The sequence below is a fragment of the Hippopotamus amphibius genome, chromosome 1 (assembly GCF_030028045.1).
Source record: "Hippopotamus amphibius kiboko isolate mHipAmp2 chromosome 1, mHipAmp2.hap2, whole genome shotgun sequence".
NCBI lineage: Eukaryota > Metazoa > Chordata > Mammalia > Artiodactyla > Hippopotamidae > Hippopotamus > Hippopotamus amphibius.
This window is the reverse complement of record NC_080186.1, coordinates 185,813,606-185,830,386: the sequence shown is the minus strand read 5'-3', so window position 1 is coordinate 185,830,386 and position 16,781 is coordinate 185,813,606. Positions and strand designations below refer to the sequence as shown.

Here is a 16,781-nt window from a genome sequence, read left to right as displayed (position 1 = left end):
TAAGAAAAACCCGCAAACTTTTTGGACAAACCAATAGTTTCTATGTATTTAAGAAGCATATTGGCTGCTAGTGATTGTATTTTGGGGGGGTGGTAGAGAGGAGGATTGGGCATGATATAAACAGTAAATAAGCAGATTGGTTTTATTGTATATTTAGTTTTTTCCCTTGGTTTGTTTCTTTGTTTTAGCTCTTGCTCTGTTGGTGCTTTCTCTTGCTTTGAAAGCATACCTGCTCTGCAGTATAAAACGTGTACTTTTCTGAGTACCCATAGTTTCTGACCTTCTTTATTTCCAGGAAGAATAAAAATCTTTTTCTTATTGGCTTGGAAATAAAAAGCTGTTCATGTCTTAAAATGTGTGATTTTTTTCCTTCTACATTGACACACTATAGTGTCAAATAATATTTGCAATGGCAGTCTTCTAAACAGAGGTAATAGGAAACAGGAAAACCATTTTGAGCTATCAGGAATTCCTACTTTACATTCTCTGATAAACAGCCAGAAGCAGTCCTACGCATAGTGGGCACTGTGTATGGTCACACTTGTGTCTTCTGTGTCAGAAAGGGTTATAAAATCTTCATATTCATGCTTCAAATACTCTACCTTGAATTCTGGAATATTTGTTATTAAATGTAACTTACCACGTTAGAAATAAAGCAAATGGACCTGAAGTAGATTCCTTTGTGTTTTTTACCAACAGCACATCTCAAAGCTTTTTATTGTTACAGGTTTTTTTTCATGAACTGCTTTTTTTGATGTCCTGTCAGTCTGGTAATATAATCAACTCATTAAAGTTAAAATCCTATTGATGAGTACAACTGGTCTCAGTAGTAAAGCTAGTGCCGTGAGACATATAACATTATCAGTGCTTAATTTTATGTCACTTGGCTAGTCTGAACCGTAGTGGCTAAGTAACAGATGAACCATGTACAGTACAGGTAGTGTGTACCTAAGTTTCTGTGGTGTGAGTAATCAGAAGCATATGTACATGGACCTGATAATTACTAGTTGAATTAGCCCTTGGGCAAATAGATTAACTGTATAATACTCAATTTTCTCATGTGTAAAAGGAAGATATAAAAGTTAAACATTAGCACAGAATCAAGATTTTAGTAAGTACTTAATTAAGGTTAGTTGCTTTTAACCTACAAAGAGGAAAACTGACTTAACGATAGTCGTGGTTCTGTAATTCTGTGTCATTGAACTTTTAAATGATTAGGGAAAAATCTCCCAAGTACGATTTTCTTTCACTTATTTTTTCCACTTACTCTTTTTTGTTCCGTGTCTTATTTTTTCCTTTACTTATATCAGCAGCTTAAGACATCATTATTTGAAGGAGCAATAGAGTATAATAAAGTTTTGTTCTTCCCAGTTATAAATATGCGATATAGCTAGTGGTTTTCTTCTCTTTTGGTATAGTGGGCAAGCACTGGGCATAATTTTAACTAACAATTTTAAAATATTAAGTCTGTTTTTTACCTTGTTTTGTTTCCATTGAAATTTGCAGTTTCCCATAAATCTTTCATAGGACCCCTCCCCAAGCACACCTGTGCTGCTTCCTTAAGAATGGAACTATCTTTTGACTGTTTCTGACTTCAGGTTCTTGAGCATCACTGTTTTGGCTGCAGAGCTTCAGTACAGTGTCAGTGCAAGGTCATTGCTCGGCATATGCTTGCGTCTGAATGAGTCTGTCACCGACAGTCCTGGTGGATTACCTAGACAAGGCCTCTCTGGCCATTTCACTTCACAGCCCCCCCAGCCCCCCAACCACTAAGAATTAAGTGGAGAAAAGTAAAGCCAGTTAGGTTTTTGTTTTGTACTGATGGTAAATAATCTTATGTATTTTTTCATTTCCTTTTTATCTGAAGAAAAATTATAACAAAGAAGATTGTTTCCTTTTTGTCTTAAGAAAAATTATAAGATTGATTATAACAAGATTATTAAGTTAATAATTTAAAAATTATTAACAAAGATCTTATTCCCTGTTAGAAGCTACCTTTAAAGTAGATTATTTGAAATATAGGACGTAGGAATAAGTAATTGCAAAACTTCTCAATGAGCTTTTTGTATTTGTCATCTATCTTATGCTTCCCCTTAATTGTAGACATACGTGTATATAATACTAAATATAATATACACACAGTTTATACTCCATACTATTGTAGGAAATTGACATTTTTCAACTTAATGACATGAATGAAGGTATTGAAATGCCCAGGAATAACCTTGAGTCTGAAAAAGTCAATATAGTGTAAAAAATGCTTAATTTATAACTACATCAAAATAAGAGAATGTAACATCCACCCAATGATAAATATAACTAAAGTTGTCATTGATGGAAGAAGAAAGTTTCAGTAGTTGAAACTATGACAGATATCTCACAGGCATAGAAAATATGGCTTTCCTCCATATATCTGCTTTTCCCATTTGCTAGTTTTAATTTCTTAATGATATAACAATAGAACATTTATAATAGTAAATATTAGATAAAAGTTGGGGAGCATATTAACATTTTTTTATATTTGTTAATTGCTTACACCTCTGAAGGCTATTACATGTTACACATAATAAACATGGACATTGTCCTAAAAAGATAAGAATTGGGCTTCCTAGGTGGCGCAATGGTTAAGAATCCGCCTGCCAATGCAGGGGACACGGGTTCGATCCCTGCTCCAGGAAGATCCCACATGCCGCGGAGCAACTAAGTCCGTGCACCACAACTATTGAGCCTGTGCTTTAGAGCCCGTGAGCCACAACTGTTGAGCCCATGTGCTGCAACTACTGAAGCCCACGCACCTAGAGCCCATGCTCCGCAACAAGAGAAGCCACAGCAATGAGGAGCCTGTGCACCACAATGAAGAGTAGCCCCCACTCACCGCAATAAAGAAAGCCCATGCACAGCAAAAAAGACCCAATACAGCCAATTAAATAAATATATTAATTAATTTTTTTTAAAAAGATAAGAATTAAAAACAAATATTTTTACCTATTTTGCTTACTAATAGCATGAATCTGAATTAAGGGATGTGTGTAAAAAGGTGAATGTTGCCTTGATGGATGTATTGTGTCTGAAATAATTCTAAAAATAGTATGGAGGGTTATCTCTCTCCTGCCCTCCTAAGTGAGCATTAACTATAAACAATGATATATTTAATTAATAGATAAAAACTCAGCAAGGGAAGCAGAGCTGTTTCTGACTGTTATCTAGATATCTAAGTTTGGTTTAGAAAGCTTTTGGTGGGGCCACTCACCTTTAAATCAGGGTTCAGTCAGCTGCTTCCATAACAGTGGCCTAAAGTGATAAAGACCTTGAATTATGTGGCATAATAAGAAGTCTGGAGGTTCCTATTCTAGGGCTGGTGCAGCAGAGGTTCAGGCTTTTTTCTGGTGACCTCGGAGTGCTGGCTTTCCTTCCCATGCCCATAGCTCCAAGGTATAGCAAGACTGTTGCCTCCATTAATGATTTTTGAACTAGTTCATCTCTAAAATATGTTCCTTTTGCCTCACAAAATTATGTAAACCTATTGAATGCCCTTAGTTTACATGATTTCTTTCTAATAAAGTACTCAGGGGATTTGCAGTTTGGTCGTGTCTGTGGATCAGAGAATACTTAGGTTCTCTGAATGATGGGAGGGAGAGAATGCTGGTAGCCCAGAACTCTATCTGCTCAAACTTTGGTTTCTTCACACATATTTAATGCTATTCTTTGGCCATTTTTGGTTCATGATCTTGCTTTTAGAAAACAGCAGCAAAGAAAGACATAGATGAGCCAACAAGGTAGAGGCAGCCAGTACCAGTCACTGGGGCTGGGTGGTCTGGACGAGGGCTAGCCAGTGGTTAGTGCGTATCAGTACCAATCCAATACCAGTGTCAAGACTTTTGGCCAGTCCTACCTTGTAGCATGGGCCTGAAAAATGTTTCCAGCAGTGTCCACATTTGTTCCTATTGACCTGCAAATAGGATTTTTGGATTTCAGCTAACCCTTTACTCTCTGTAGCATTTGGGATTTGGAGAGTGAAGTACAATTAAAATCCATGAGTAATTCTCTAATCTCCTTTTAGCCTTATTAACAGTGCTATTAATCCTTTACCCAGTCTGCTTAGCCAGAAGAACTGGAGTGTTCTTATAGCTCTCTCTTCTTTTTAATCTCTTGCCTCCCTATGACAATAATAAACTATCACCATATTATAATTACTACCTAATAAGGTAATATTTCTGAGTGCTGTTTAAGTGCTTAACATGTATTAACTAAGTTAATCTTCACAGCAACACAATGAGGTTTATCATCCCTACTTGACAGATGAGCACACTAAGGCCCAGAATAACTTGCCCGAGGTCATGTACCGAGTAAGGGGTAGAACCAGGATACAAAGCTGCAAGCCAAGAATGATGAAATGATGTAAAGCCAGATGAGCACTGGGAAGAAATAAAGGGAAAAGTCTGGCTCTTTCATAGTTCAGTGTAGTTAATAATTTTTTAATAGTTTGCTTTGTTTAAGTATGGAATTAGAATGAGACAATTTCCTGTGATGGGCTGTGTGACTTTCTTTTCTCCCTCTGTGTCTTTCTGTCAGTATAGAAGGCCTTTTAATGCCCTAAAACACGATAGATTGTGTCTGATCATTGTTAGAGAAGTTTGTTTGTTAGAAAACCATGAGCAGTTTCCTCAAGAGAGAAATTAAATGACTGTGTCTGATATTCACTTTAGTGTTTGTTTTTAACAAAGCCCTAAAGAGAGACCTAGTCTCATAGGAGAAAGTAGTTATGTTAAATCTGGTGCCCTGTATTGGTTTTTTTCTCCCAAATAGAAATATTTTTCCTCACTTTCATTATTAAAAAATAGTACATGTTATATGTATATAACTGATTCACTTTGCTGTACACCTGAAACTAACACATTGTAAATCAACTAAAGACCTACTTAAAAAAGTACATGTTAGCAGCAAAGGGAGATCAACTCGATGATGGGTGATGCCTTAAGGGGCCGGGACGGGGAGGGTTGGGGGGAGTCATGGGAGGGAGGGGATATGGGGATATGTGTATAAATACAGCTGATTCACTTTGGCGTACCTCATAAGCTGGTACAAGAGTGTAAAGCAATTATATTCCAATAAAGAGCTTAAAAAAATAGTACATGTTAGCAGATTCACAAATATAGAGAATAAACTACTGGTTACCAATGGGGAGAGGGGAGGGCAGTAGGGCAATATAGGGGTAGGGGATTAAGAGAGGCAAACTGTTAGGTATAAAATAAGATGCAAGAATATATTGTAAAACACAGGGAATATAGCCAATATTTTATAATAACTATAAATGGAATATAACCTTTAAAAATTGTGAATCTCTATACTGTACACCTCTAATTTATATAATATTGTACACCAGTTGTACTTAACTTAAAAAAATAGTACATGCTCATTGTAAACATCTTTAAAAAGTAAAATTCTGCAGTCCCAATACCCAGGGTTAACTGTATACAACTTGAAGTATGTATTTCTGAATACCATTCTTGGTCTGTAAACACATGTAAATATATATCTTTCTGTTTTCTTTTAAACACAAAATTAGTCATCTCTTCTTGACACTCAACACTATATCTTGGACATCTTTCTCTGTTAATATCCTTTTTAGGGACTTCCCTGGTGGCGCAGTGGTTAAGACTCTGCACTCCCAATGCAGGGGGCCTGGGTTTGATCCCTGGTCAGGGAACTAGATCCCACACGCATGCTGCAGCTAACAGTTCACATGCTACATGCTACAACTAAGGAGCCCACATGCCGCAACGAAGGAGCCCTCCTGCTGCAACTAAGACCCGGCACAACCAAATAAATTAATAAATTAAAAAAAATCCTTTTGAAAGGTTTTGGAATATTTCATTGTATGGATATATCCAAATTTATTTAAACAGTCCATTCTGCCCTTAAAAAAATGTGTAAACACATGCTTCTGTACTCTTTTTTTTCTATAGTCTTCTAGTTTGAGTTGAAATTAATTTTAATATCACTCTTTCCTCTTTGAACTTCATTTTTTGTGTCTATAAAATGTAGAATCTGAACTAGTTCTTTAAGATAGCTTCCAACTCAACATTCTACAGTTTCTAATTCTGCTCAGTGAATTTTTTGAAGTGCTAGCTGCTGCCATAATATTGCCAACCATCTTCCACACCTAGGCCCGTCTCCTGCTCACCCAGGCCTTGCTTCCTTTTGCCACCTGCTTGAGGGAGGTGAAGCTCTGCTAGAGCTGCCACCTAGAACGTGGTAGGTGGCTCAGGAGAGAGAATAAGGAGCCACAGCACTGAACTTAGGTGGCCAGGCTTTGGGCCAGTGGTGAGAATGTGGCAGTAACAGTAGGCAGAGAGCAGTGTAAGACCATGGTGCCCGTCTTTTGTGAATGTGTGCCCCCTGAACCCCTGGGAGTAGTTCTGAGCCCAAAGTCACTGCTGACACCTCCCATTCGAGGGTGAGGTGGCACTAGAGAGATAGACAGTGGCCCAGGACTGTGGAGAGTGGTGGAATTGCTGCCAGCTGCTGTTGGGACAGTTCCAGAGCTCCTCTAGGATTGAGCTTTTCTTCTCTCTTGACCTCTCATTCATTGCTGGAAAGGGGTAGCCTACCCCCTGGCTATAGCTGACTGGACCCAAATCAGCCATTTTGATGTTCTGTCCTAGAAATGACATGACAGAGTGGTGCTGAAACTGGAACTTGCAGTTGATGGTTCTGAAACTTGACTGTGTGTTAGGATCACCTGCATAACTTTATAGAAGCACATACCAGTGCTGTACATGCTAGAGAGTTTGAGTCACTAGGTCTGAAGAAGGACCTGGACATGTATATTTTTTAAAAGTTCCCAAGGTGGATGTGGATCATCATCTAAGTTTGAGAATCCGTGGACTAGGGCACTAACTCAGAACACCATCCTGTTCACTTCTAATGATCCCCCCACCTCAGGGAAGCAGGATGAAAGGTGGAACGGTCCTTCAGGAATCTGGATGTTGATACTGTGACCTCTCCTCCTGTGTGTCTGCTCTGTGCCCAAGTTAACCTTTTTAAGCCTTGATTTTTCTCCAATAGAGGACTCTAGTCCGTTCCAAAAGTAAGATTATGAACTCCTTTTGTATTTATATTAATGCAATAAGTATTTATTAACTGCCCACTTAGTATCAGACACTTGCTAAGTGCTGTGCAGTCGGGTAGTGAATGGTTCTCCCAATTAGGAAAACAGCTTGGGATAGAGAAACAGACACAGGCTTAGTTGGAGTTAGTCTTGGGTGTAAACCCAATCTCTGCTATTGCAGCGGGGTGCCCTGCCCATGTATTTTTCTTCCGTAAGCCTCAGTTTCTTCCTCTCAAAACGGAGAACGTTACCTATTCCACAGGGCTATTCTGAAGGTTAAATTAAGTAATTATTAGGTTCCTACCCTTCCCATTCTTTAGCTTTGCCACTTTGGCTAAAGACTAAAAACTACCAATGACCTAAGGATACAGATTGTATCTCAGGATTTCTTGAATCCCCTATGTTGGCTGAAAAGTTGACACATCCTCATTCTGCTACGCGAGTTGAAATACCATTTAGCATATACAAAAGGCAGTAGAGTTTATTGTCAAAGAATCACCCATGTGCAAAAGAGCCTAATTCCAAGGCTTCTCCACACCAACAAGCAATTCTCAGATGTCAGCAGAGAGTTCAACTCAATTCTGACACTAACTACCCAGATATAGAATCAATTCCACAGGTAAAGGGCTCAGTCCAACAAGACCTCCCTCCACTTCAGACACCAGTCACAAGCCTGGGTTGTTAATCCGCGCTTCTGACCAACTGGCTATCAATCAGAAGTTCCCACATCCCCCTCTTTGGGTTCAATTAGAATGGCTCACAGAACTCAGGAAAACCATTTACTCACTAGATTACCAATTTATTAAAGGAAACAAATCAATAGCTAGATGAAGAGGTACATAGGTGAGGTCCCAAACAAAGAAACTTCACAGTGGCACAAGGAGGCATTCTGGTTCCCCAACATGGAAGCTTTCCGAAAAGGGACAAAAAGCTGTCCTTTGTGGTTTTATGAAGGCTTCATTACATAGCCATGATTGACTAAATCTTTAGTCATTGGTGATCGATTTAACCTCTAGCCCCTCTCCCCTCCCAGGAGGTCGAGGATGGGACTGAAAGTTCCAGCCCTCTAATCACAGAGTTGGTTCCAGGGACAACCAGCTCCCTTCCTTACTTGCTTTCCAAAAGTCACCTCATTAACATAAGAAAAGACACATCAGTCACTCTCAACACTTCAGAAATTGCAAGGGTTTGGGGAGCTGTGCAGGAACTGTGGATGAAGACCAAATATATATATATATATATATATATATATATATATATATATATATATGAGAACTATATTTTGGTCTTCTGAATGACCAAATATATATTTTGCTTATAAATCACAATTTTGCATCCACTCACTTGGACAAGAAAGTATATACATAAATAGCATTCAGGAAATACCAGTATTAAGCTCTTTTCTTCTCTCACTTTTTTGAGTCTTAGGTTCCTCAACTGTACACTGAATGGGTTAGACTATCTTTTATGTTCTTTCTTTTTCTGATTACCTTATGATGTTATGACATGTACACATTTTAAAAGATGAACATTGTGCTATTTTAAATTAAAACAGTAATTAAATGCTTCAATAATAGGAGAAGTTTTATTTTAAAAATCTCTTTACCTTAATAAGACTCTGATCTTTTCCTGTCTTTTTCCCTGAGTCTTGGTTTTCTACAAAGTTGTGTTCAATATATGTGTTCAATTTTGAGTTCTTTTCTTCCTACTTTTCAGTGTTACTATATATAGTGTTCCAGGTGTATCAGCATGGAAACTTTTGAATTCATATTGTTGATAAATTAGGGAACTAACCATTTTTTGTTCCTTGAAGGACTGAACTTGACCTGTCAGGGTAGTTTTTCTGTTTTTGAATCTATGGATTGTAACTAACATCTTAAAAATAATGACATACAGTCTTTCAAGGCAATAGAAATAAAAGCAAGAATAAACAAATGGGACCTAATCAAATTTATAAGCTTTTGTACAGCAAAGGAAACCATCAACAAAATGAAAAGATAGCCTACAAAATGGGAGAAAATATTTTCAAACAATACAACTGACAAGGGATTAATTTCCAAAATATACAAACAACTCATACAACTCAATAACAAAGAACAAACAACCCAATTAAAAATGGGCAGAACCTAAATAGACATTGCTCCAAAGAAGACATGCAGATGGCCAACAGGCACATGAAAATATATTCAATATCACTAATTACTAGAGAAATGCAAATCAAAATTACAATGAGTTAACACCTCACACGGTCAGAATGGCCATCATTACAAAGTCTACAAATAACATGCTGGAGAGGGTATGGAGAAAAGGGACCCTCCCTACACTGTTGGTGGGAATGTAAATTGGTGCAGCCACTATGGAAAACATTATGGAGATTCCTCAAAAAACTAAAAGTAGAGTTGCCATATGATCCAGCAGTCCCACTCTTGGGCATATATCCAGACAAAACTATAATTGGAAAAGATACATATATCCCAATGTTCATAGCAGCACTATTTACAACAGCCCAAACATGGAAACAACCTAAATGTCCATCAACAAATGAATGGATAAAGAGGATGTGGTATATATATATATATACAATGGAATGTTACTCAGCCATAAGAAAAGAATGAAATAATGCCATTTGCAGCAACATGGATGGACCTAGAGATTATCATACTAAATGAAGTCAGACAGAGAAAGACAGATACCATATGATATCACTTATATGTGGAATTTAAAATATGCCACAAATGAACTTATCTACAAAACAGAAACAGACTCACAGACAGAGAGAACGGACTTGTGGTTGCTAAGGGGGAGTGGGGGTGGGGAGGGATAAATTAGGAACTTGGGATTAGCAGATACAAACTATTATATATAAAATAGATAAATAACAAGGTCCTACTGTATAGCACAGGAAACTATATTCAATATCTTGTAATAACTATAATGGAAAAGAATATTAAAAAGTGTATATACATATATATATATATATATATATACACACACATGTAACTGAATCATTTTGCTGTACACCAGAAACTAACACAACATTGTAAATCAACTATACTTCAATAAAAAAAAAAAAGACATAGAATGGAATTAAAATACCAGTGGTTTCATAAATGTTTATTTCAGTTTATATTTGTGTGTGGATATGTGTTTAGTCATGGACTGCTTTGGTTCCCAAAACTAAGACCTTAAGTGAAGTATAACTACGTATCCCCTCTGCCCTGGATGGATGTATAAGAAACAAATTTTCATCATACTAATAACTTTAAAAATCCACTTAAATATAAATAGATAAACCATATTCTATACCAAATAAAGCACAGAGGGGAAAAAGCCTTACATGTAAAGGGTGTACATTTGTTAGTTCTTTGGTTTACATGCTTGCCTATGCTTTTCCTTTGGCCTTCTATTACATCAGTTAGCTTCTACCTGAGGAAAGCTAAAACACAGACACAGTCTGCATGTGACAAGCCGTTATTTTATAATTAGCTGTCTTCAATTCATTTTATGATTCTGTGTTTACTCTTTTTTTTTTAAAGCATAGCCTTTAAAAATTTTATTTATTTATTTTTAATGTATTTATTTATTGACTGCATTGAATCTTCGTTGCTGCATGGGCTTTCTCTAGTTGTGGCGAGCGGGGCTTCTCTTCATTGTGGTGTGTGGGCTTCTCATTGTGGTGGCTTCTCTTGTTGTGGAGCACAGGCTGTAGGCTCACGGGCTTCAGTAATTGTGGCACAAGGACTCAATAGTTGTGGCTCGTGGGCTTTAGAACGCAGGCTCAGTAGTTGTGGCACACGAGCTTAGTTGCTCCACAGCACGTGGGATCTTCCCGAACCAGGGCTCAAACCCAGGTCCCCTACATTGGCAGGTGGATTCTTAACCACTGTGCCACCAGGAAAGTCCTATGATTCTGTGTTTACTCTTGATGTTCAAAGCAGCATTCACTTCATCACTGCCTGCTCTCCTTTTCCTCACTGCATTAGCAGTCATCTCATTCAACTATAACTCCCCCCCCCCCCCAGTCATTTGCTTAAAACACTCATGCAGGCACGCACACATAAACTCATGGCTTGCTTCTAATTAATTCAGAGGCTTTCTTAGGGGATGACTGAATATGATTCATCAGCCTAACTGTCTCTTTGGCAAACCCGTGTTACCAAGTAGCCAACGTATTTTCAATAGTTAACCATCTCATAGGCTAAACAAGATTCAGAGTTCTTCTAGTTTACTGTTGTAGTACAGCTCAGTTATAAGTATCTAGACATATATCAGGATAGGATAAAAAATTATGGAATTGGGGTTTAGAATGAAGGGATTCCCAGGACTGAAACAAATTCCTGTGATTCAGAAGTAAAAGATTATTTTAAATTTAGTTCTATTCATTTACAGAATGAATTTTGTTTAAGCAGTAGCTGATACTGAGAAAGTCATAATTATTAACTGATGAGGGCAGAAAAGATCACAGCCTGAGGCTCACATAATGACAATTGAAACCACATGGACACCGTGATGTTTGTTTCCACCTGTTTGTTATAAAGTATGTTGTGAACTTTGGACAGTGCTTAAACTATGTTCCAGAAGGTTTTCTATGGAAATGCCTACTCACCCGTAATGTGCTTCGTTATTGTTTTTTGCCAGAACTTTTATTGAGATACATTTGACATACTAAACTGTATATATTTAAAATGTACAATTTGATTTTTTTTGTTAGTAATGTGTATGTGGTAATCCCAGTCTCCCAGTTCATCCCACCCCAACCCCCCACTGCTTTCCCCCCTTGGTGTCCATGTTTGTTCTCTACATCTGTGTTTCTATTTCTGCCTTGTAAACTTGTTGATCTGTACCATTGTTCTAGATTCTGCATATATGCGTTAATATACAATACTTGTTTTTCTCTTTGTGACTCACTTCACTCTGTATAACAGTGTCTGGATCCATCCATGTCTCTATAAATGTTGCAATTTTGTTCCTTTTTACGGCTGAGTAACATTCCATTGTATATGTGTACCACATCTTCTTTATCCATTCATCTGTTGATGGACATTTAGGTTGTTTCCATGACCTGGCTATTGTAAACAGTGCTGCAGTGAACATTGACGTGCATGTGTCTTTTTTTTTTTTTTTTTGCATGTGTCTTTTTGAATTATGGTTTTCTCTGGGTATATGCCCAGTAGTGGGATTGCTGGGTCATATGGTAATTCCATTTTTAGTTTTTTAAGGAACCTCCATACTGGCTGTATCAATTTACATTCCCACCAACAGTGCAAGAAGGTTCCCTCTTCTCCACACTCTCTCCAGCATTTACTGTTTGTAGATTTTCTCATGATGCCCATTCTAATCGGTGTGAAGTGATACTTCATTGTAGTTTTAATGTGCATTTCTCTAATAATTAGTGATGTTGAGCAGCTTTTCATGTGCCTATTGGCCATCTGTATGTCTTCTTTGGAGAAATGCCTATTTAGGTCTTCTGTCCTAAGACCCATTTTTTGATTGGGTTGTTTGTTTTTTTGATATTGAGCTGCATGAACTCTTTATATATTTTGGAGATTAATCCTTTGTCTTGATTTGTTTGCAAATATTTTCTCCCATTCTGAGGGTTGTCTTTTTATCTTGTTTATAGTTTCATTTGCTGTGCAGAAGCTTTTAAGTTTCATTAGGTCCCACTTGTTTATTTTTATTTTTATTTCCATTACTCTGGGAGGTGTGTGTACTTCAGTTATTAAAAGTGTGTAAGAACTGAGTTACATGAGTGAATTCTTATTATATCCCTAGTGGCAGGATCCCACTTGAGAGTGGGGATTACTCTAGTTCCCAGTCATTATGGTATTTCCTGGAGCCTTGGTGGAGGCCCAGGCAGGGTGGAGATCCAGGGGACAACTGGTGCTGATTTCTCTGGTGACCAGAGAACTGGTAACAAGTAGTTATAATGGCTTGTCCTGATATCTCTACATTGCTTCCTGTTTTCGTGTTGTACTCTCGCATCTGCTGACGTGGTACATACGTGTGCCTGAATTTTTCGGTTGATGTTGGAGGACAGCTGTGAAAGTATGATGTTTGAGAATGTCTCATTGAGATCTTACTACATGATACACTTGCTTTTTTGTTGCCTTCCAGAATTAAAGCCATAGAGAGTCCCAACAAAGAAGATGATACCCAGTGGCTGACGTACTGGGTAGTGTATGGTGTGTTCAGCATTGCCGAATTCTTCTCTGACCTCTTCCTGTCATGGTTCCCTTTCTACTACATGCTAAAGGTATGTTGGCTTTCCTGAACTGCTGTTTTCTTCCATATGCTTTTGCTTTGCTCCTTACCACTAAAATAAACTCCATCTCAGGAACTGTGTACAAGGAATAGGAACAGATGCTTGAATGTTGGACATCTGTGGCTCTGCGTCCGATTATATAAACAGGAAGACAGGATTCAATATGTCTAACTTACTTTGTATATCATCTTGGAAGCAGCCAAAGCAATTGTATCTTTAAGATGTGTTTGATAATAATAAAAGATGGAAATACTATCAACCTACACAAGCATTGCTCTTTGCCAAGATCCTGTCTTCATGCACTATTGTCTGTGTTTGATGCATAAGCATTGCAAATTTTATTAAGCCATCAATTACTCACAGTGGTATGCTGGAGTCATTATTTCTGGAAAAAAATACTTATTTCCTATATAGGTTTGGAAAAAGAAGATGTGAAGTGGGCTCTCTGAGGAAGTCATTTTAATAACTCTGGCAGGTGCAGTACTCCAGGATCAGCCCTGCCACACCTGTGTTTGGCAGAGGACTCACCTTGGTTACTGCTATGTGAGCAAAGGGAGTAGGAATTTGAAACTGGTTCCTAATAGGACCTGTATCAACTCCGGACTCTCAACAGAGGCAAATGACAATGAAAAAGCCTGCACCTTTTGATAGAATAAAATGGTTGGTTCTTTTTCTGTAAATGAGACAAGCTGTCTTCAGTTGATTCCTCAAGTGTCTTCCATGGGAGAGGCGCTGCTTCCCATTAGTTGCATAGGATGTAAATATTGCCTCAGGTTCACCGGGCCAGACTTCCCAAGCTGCGGAGGGTGGTGAGTCCAGCTCTTATGAATTCTGGGTCCTCTTCTTTCCCCTCATAGTCTTTTTTTTTTTTTAAGAACTTTTATTGAGCGCCCTCATACTCTTAAGTATTTGCTTTAGTAAGAGTGACACACAACATGGCTTAAGGACTCGGACGGCTCTGTACGGGTTTTGAAGATCTGCACTCCTGCCCCTTGTACTGCCTTCCTTAAAAGCAACCACCGTCCCGTCATTTATGGCGGATTATTTTGTCATTTACCACTGTCTCTAAATAATGCCCTTGTTTAGTTACCTTTTAATTTTTATGTTTTATACATTAGCTTATTTACTTACTTGTTTGGCTGCACTGGGTCTCAGTTGCAGATGAGGGCTCTTATGGGTGGTGTGCGTGCGGGATCTAGTTCCCTGACCAGGGATCACACCTGGGCCCCCTGCATTGGGAGCGCTGAGTTTTAACCACTGGACCACCAGGGAAGTCCCTACACATTAGCTCTTGATTCCCACCAGAAGATAAGGATTTGGCTTTCTTTCCTCCTTCCTCCCTGCCACACATGCAGGCTTGATAATAATAAAAGATGTCCCCGTCTTCCTAGGGTGTCTGTGTCATAATTTTGGTTAGATAAACCTTCACTGCTTATGTTATTATGACTTTGTAAATACTGTTTAGTTGGGCCATATAGTATAATGTACATGTAATGTTACTGCAGTTTTTTAGTTTCCCTGGAGTCAATAATTGTTCCCTAATTTATATATTTAGATGTATTTTGTGTCCTTGTTATTTTAATTGTCCTAAATGTCTACATTTCTGTTTACTTTCTTTTTAAACATTTTATCTAAAGAAATGCAGATATAGGAAGCTAGATGCCGGAAGCTCTCTCATTCTTTGGTCTCCCTCCCCACAACCACCACCACATTGATATTATCTTGATTTTTAATTCTGGGTAATTATGAATATATTTTTTCTTTTCCTCTGGCCTTACCTATTTTTCATATATACTTATTTGTATTTTCCTTCTTTTTGGGGGATTTCCTCAATCCGATCTTCCAATTTTCAATTTTGTTCCATTCTGCTGTTTATGCCATACGTTGTGTTCTTTATTTCAGCTGTTATATTTTTTATACCTAGTATTTTTGCTTGGCTCTTTCCTGTGTTTTCTTGTTCTTCCATGTCACTGTATTTCTTTTAGTATAGTTAATTTAAAATTCTTGGTCATACCTTGTTATTTTGGCCTGTAAGTTCCTTTTCCTCCAGGAGTATTCACTATTCCATCGGGCTCTAGAACGGAGGAGGCCACACCACAATACATGCTAGTGCTAGTAAGCTCAGAGTATGGGTGTGTGAGTCCTAGGGTGCGGAGCCCCAGGCAGCAGAAGAGCCGCCGTTGATCACCCTTCCCCCACGAAACAGCTCCTCACGGGCAGCTGTCACCCTTCGCTCCCCCAGTGGCACTGGAAGCAGGTGCTCCTAAGCTGCAATTCACAGCTCTAGGGGTTGGAGCAGGAGGGCTTGAGGAGGAAATGCCCTGGCTACTTAGTCCGCAGCTGTTTCCCTAAGTGCCTCACGAGGCAGGACTTCTATGCCAAAACCTGTTTTAGAAAAAGTATAGGAGAATGTTTTTTAACTTGGAGGTATAGAAACTAGACAAAAATTTCCCTATGACAGTGGGCAGCATAAAATAATGACAGACTAGGAGGATGTATTTACAACATTTACACCAGATGAGGAATTAATATCCAGACTATATAAAAACATTTACCAGTAAGAAGAAGAGAAGGAAAATGAAACAAAGATTATAAATAGACATTTCACAGAAGAGGAAAAATATGAGTAGTCAGTGATCTGGGAAATATGAGTTAAAATAGTGAAATGCCATATTTTGCTCATTAAATTGGCAGATATTTAAAAGGTTGAGAATATCTGGTATTGGTGAATATATTGGGAAATGAATGTGTGGTAGCAGTATTATAAATTGGAATAGGCTTTTTAAAGGACACTTTGACAGTTTCTTGTCAAATTGAAAAATGGTACTCTAGCAATTCTAAGTATCCATCCTAAGGAAATATTCACCATGCATAAGAGAGCTGCGTAAGAGCTGCATAAGGATATTTACTGCAGCATTTTTGGTTATAACTAAAAATCATTAAAAAAAAACTGCAGGGTCCATCAACAGGTAAATGGTTAAATGAATTAATAGTACAACCATATTGTTAAATGAAATGAAATGATCCATTTGTAGAGACAGAGAAATTTTTGCATAATTCATTAATTATAAAAACTATAGAACATTACATACAGTATGAAACCATTCATGGTGAAAAAAAAAAGCTAAATAGTTTAAAACTTAAAATGAAAGCATGGATATTCTCTGAATTTTGAATGACATTACCACAGAATGCCTTGTAACAGAGCTGAAAATTTTTCCTTTCAAAACAAATGGGAGAAAAATTGGTCAATAGGAAGATTTAAGATTTCAAAGATTGCTGAATTTTTCGTGTGTTTGTTATCCAAAGATATTTAGCATTTATAAAAATAATTTTATAATCTTTAATTTCGATGTCCATATTTTAAATTTCAAATAATTTTGAACCCCTTAATAAGATCCATCTAAT

General features: G+C 37.7%; 1 protein-coding gene across 1 annotated transcript in view; it reads left to right on the top strand.

Annotated features, from left to right (window-relative positions):
- Positions 1-16,781, top strand: part of REEP5 (receptor accessory protein 5) — a 41,441-nt gene that overhangs the window by 9,484 nt on the left and 15,176 nt on the right. The window contains exon 3 of the mRNA XM_057737619.1: positions 13,226-13,364. Within this exon, the coding sequence (XP_057593602.1) occupies positions 13,226-13,364 (139 nt within the window). The remainder of the gene's footprint in view (positions 1-13,225; positions 13,365-16,781) is intronic.